At 38.7% G+C, this 2,954-nt stretch overlaps 1 protein-coding gene across 1 annotated transcript; it reads left to right on the top strand.

The window, feature by feature from the left end:
• Positions 1–549: 549 nt before the first annotated feature.
• Positions 550–2,711, top strand: LOC110412254 (UDP-Glycosyltransferase superfamily protein). Its single transcript, XM_021422781.2, has one exon. The coding sequence runs from the start codon at positions 726–728 to the stop codon at positions 2,277–2,279; it is 1,554 nt and encodes a 517-aa protein (XP_021278456.1). The 5' UTR covers positions 550–725; the 3' UTR covers positions 2,280–2,711.
• Positions 2,712–2,954: the final 243 nt, after the last annotated feature.

Raw genomic sequence — 2,954 nt, 5'->3', positions numbered from 1 at the left:
GGTTGCAATTTGGATTAAATTGAGAATGTGATGATTTAAGTTAGACTTAAATCAAATTTTAGATTTTAACTACTAAGGATCTAATTAAAAGAGTTTAATTAAGTATTGGTTAAATATTATAATTATTATAATATTAAAGCTCTTTAGAAGAGCACAGGATCTAGAGGTTGCGTAGCCAAATCACACTCTCCTTGGAGGTATTCGATCGAATCTAGTATTTATGGTCAGATTCAGTCACAAGGTGGTTGGTCTTACTAGCTTACTTGAGAAAAAAATAAAAAAAAAATATTTTAGATATTTCACGTTTATTTGTCTGAGAGGAATTGTTTATTTCAAATTCTAATAACTTTGTATAAAATTATGACTAAAACTAAAAAGAATCAAAGTATTTTTCCCCGTTTAAAAGGGGAGACTCAGATGTCACGTGCGGTCTACGAGCACCTCTTCCTCTTACACACTGTTTTGGGAGACGAAAGCAAAATTGAAAATATTCCATCGAGAAACAAATAGAAAGAAAATTACCCACTTTATTTTTGGAGAAAACCAAAATAAAAAAAAAAAACCCTATAACCGGTAAAGGGACTGGTATGCCTTTTCAGTTTCCAACACAATGTCCCAATTAACAATCCAATGACTAAATAATAATCCCTTGAACCTCATCCTTCGAAAACCAGTAAACAGGAACCAGTCTCTTTCAACTTCTTCATTCTTCACCAACACAAAAAATGGCAGAAAAGAGAGAATATGTGGTAATGTTCCCCTTCATGGCACAAGGCCATATCATTCCTTTCCTAGCATTAGCCATTCACATAGAAAAAACAAGAAACTATAAAATAACCTTTGTCAACACCCCTCTTAACATCAAGAAACTAAGATCATCCCTGCCTCCAAACTCCTCTATCCAACTCCTTGAAATCCCTTTCAATAGTTGCGATCACGGCCTCCCTCCAAACACTGAAAATTGTGATGTTGTTCCTTACCAATGTGTCATTCGACTTCTTGAAGCTTCAGCTTCTCTCGGGACTATTTTCAAAGATCTTATTGAAGATATCATACAACAGCAGGACGGCCAACTCCCGCTTTGCATAATTGGAGACATCTTTTTTGGGTGGATGGCTGGAATTGCTCAGGAGCTTGGCGTGTTTCACGCAGTGTTTAGTGGGGCTGGTGGGTTCGGTTTGGCTTGCTATTACTCCATCTGGCTAAATCTTCCTCATAAGGGAGTAAAGGCAGATGATCACTTTTTGCTGCCAGATTTTCAAGAAGCTTCAAAGATACAGTTCACCCAGTTGCCTATAACTATGTCAAAGGCAGACGGGAAAGATTCTTGGTCAGTTTTCCATGGTAAATATCTGCCAGAATGGGCTAACTCTAGTGGGATTTTGTTCAACACAGTGGAGGAGTTCGATCATGTTGGATTGACGTATTTTAAGCGAAAGCTAGGTACGCCAGTCTGGCCAGTCGGGCCAATATTGTTGTCAATCGAAAACAGAGCACGTGTTGGCAAAGAGGCTGGAATCACACCTGAGTTTTGCAAAGCATGGTTAGATACAAAGCCTCAAAATTCAGTGTTATATGTCTCTTTTGGATCTATGAACACCATCTCTTCATCACAGATGATGCAGTTAGCCAAAGCCTTGGAGGTAAGCGGCAAGAATTTTATTTGGGTTGTCAGGCCTCCCATAGGGTTTGAAATAAATTCAGAATTCAAAGCCGAGGAATGGTTGCCTGAAGGATTTGAAGAGAGAATTAGAGAGTCAAAGAAAGGGTTGGTAGTGCATAAATGGGCACCCCAACTGGAGATTTTATCCCACAAATCTACATCTGCTTTCTTAAGTCACTGTGGATGGAATTCTGTGCTTGAATCACTCGGTCACGGTGTGCCATTAATTGGGTGGGCTATGGCGGCTGAACAGTTCTTCAATGTGAAGTTCTTGGTGGAAGACGTAGGGGTTTGTGTGGAGGTGGCTAGAGGAAAAACTTGTGAAGTTAAGCATGAAGATATCGCAGCGAAGATTGAGCTAGTGATGAGTGATTGCGTGAAAGGAAAGGAGATGAGAAGGAAAGCTTCTAAAGTGGGGGAGATGATCAAGAATGCCATGAAAGATGAGAAAGGTTTCAAGGGTTCTTCTGTCAAAGCGATGGACGATTTCTTCAACGCAGCGAGGACAATGAGGGGACAGAATGATCAGAAGCAACAAAAGCGGGGGGACTCAAAACTTGAAAGAGTCAAAAAGGGTTTGATATGCACAGAGCAGCAAGTTAAAAATGTTGGATGAGAACTGGAGCTGAGAATTATTAGGTGATTGTCTTGTCCCTTGAAAAAATTCAAGGCTGGAAAAACGAGTACTCCCTTGTTTCAAGTTTCAACATCTCTCTTTTCTTATTTCAGTATCAGCTTTCTCCTCTATAAACATTTTTTATCACTGCTTTTTCCTTCTTTATTTTCCGGTTTGTTTACATGCTTGTAAATTTCCTATTTGGTGAGGCATGCACTTCCAATACTACTCATTTGAACCCCAAATGAACCTGGTCCAATATTTGACGGATGAAGAGACCTGACATCTGAACGACTAGGGTGCATGGAAGAGTGCCAATAGGGAATCAACTTTTCTCTGTTCTTGAAACTTATATATGATCCCCAAGAGTAATATCCAAGGATAGTAGCCAGTTGGTACAATATTGACGAATGATTTTCTTATTTTGTTTTTGGTACATGTATAAGTTGGACTACAACAATATAAAGACAAATCTCTTTCATATCATAAACTTTGTTGTTCTCATTTTATATTTGAATTATGTCTTCAAATCACAGTTTCAAACTCTAATATTTTGATGTCCCCTTGGAGACTTTTCGACTTCGTGCTCACCGAAACAGTATTTTCAACAGCAAAAACCGATGATTGCAAAAAGGAGCGATAAAGCTAGCATATATAAGGACACATGCATGAATC

The sequence above is a fragment of the Theobroma umbraticum genome, unplaced genomic scaffold (assembly GCF_002168275.2).
Source record: "Theobroma umbraticum cultivar Fairchild unplaced genomic scaffold, ASM216827v3 scaffold_95.0, whole genome shotgun sequence".
In the NCBI taxonomy this organism is placed as follows: domain Eukaryota; kingdom Viridiplantae; phylum Streptophyta; class Magnoliopsida; order Malvales; family Malvaceae; genus Theobroma; species Theobroma umbraticum.
The sequence above is the reverse complement of the archived record's forward strand: the minus strand, read 5'-3'. Positions and strand labels throughout refer to the sequence as shown.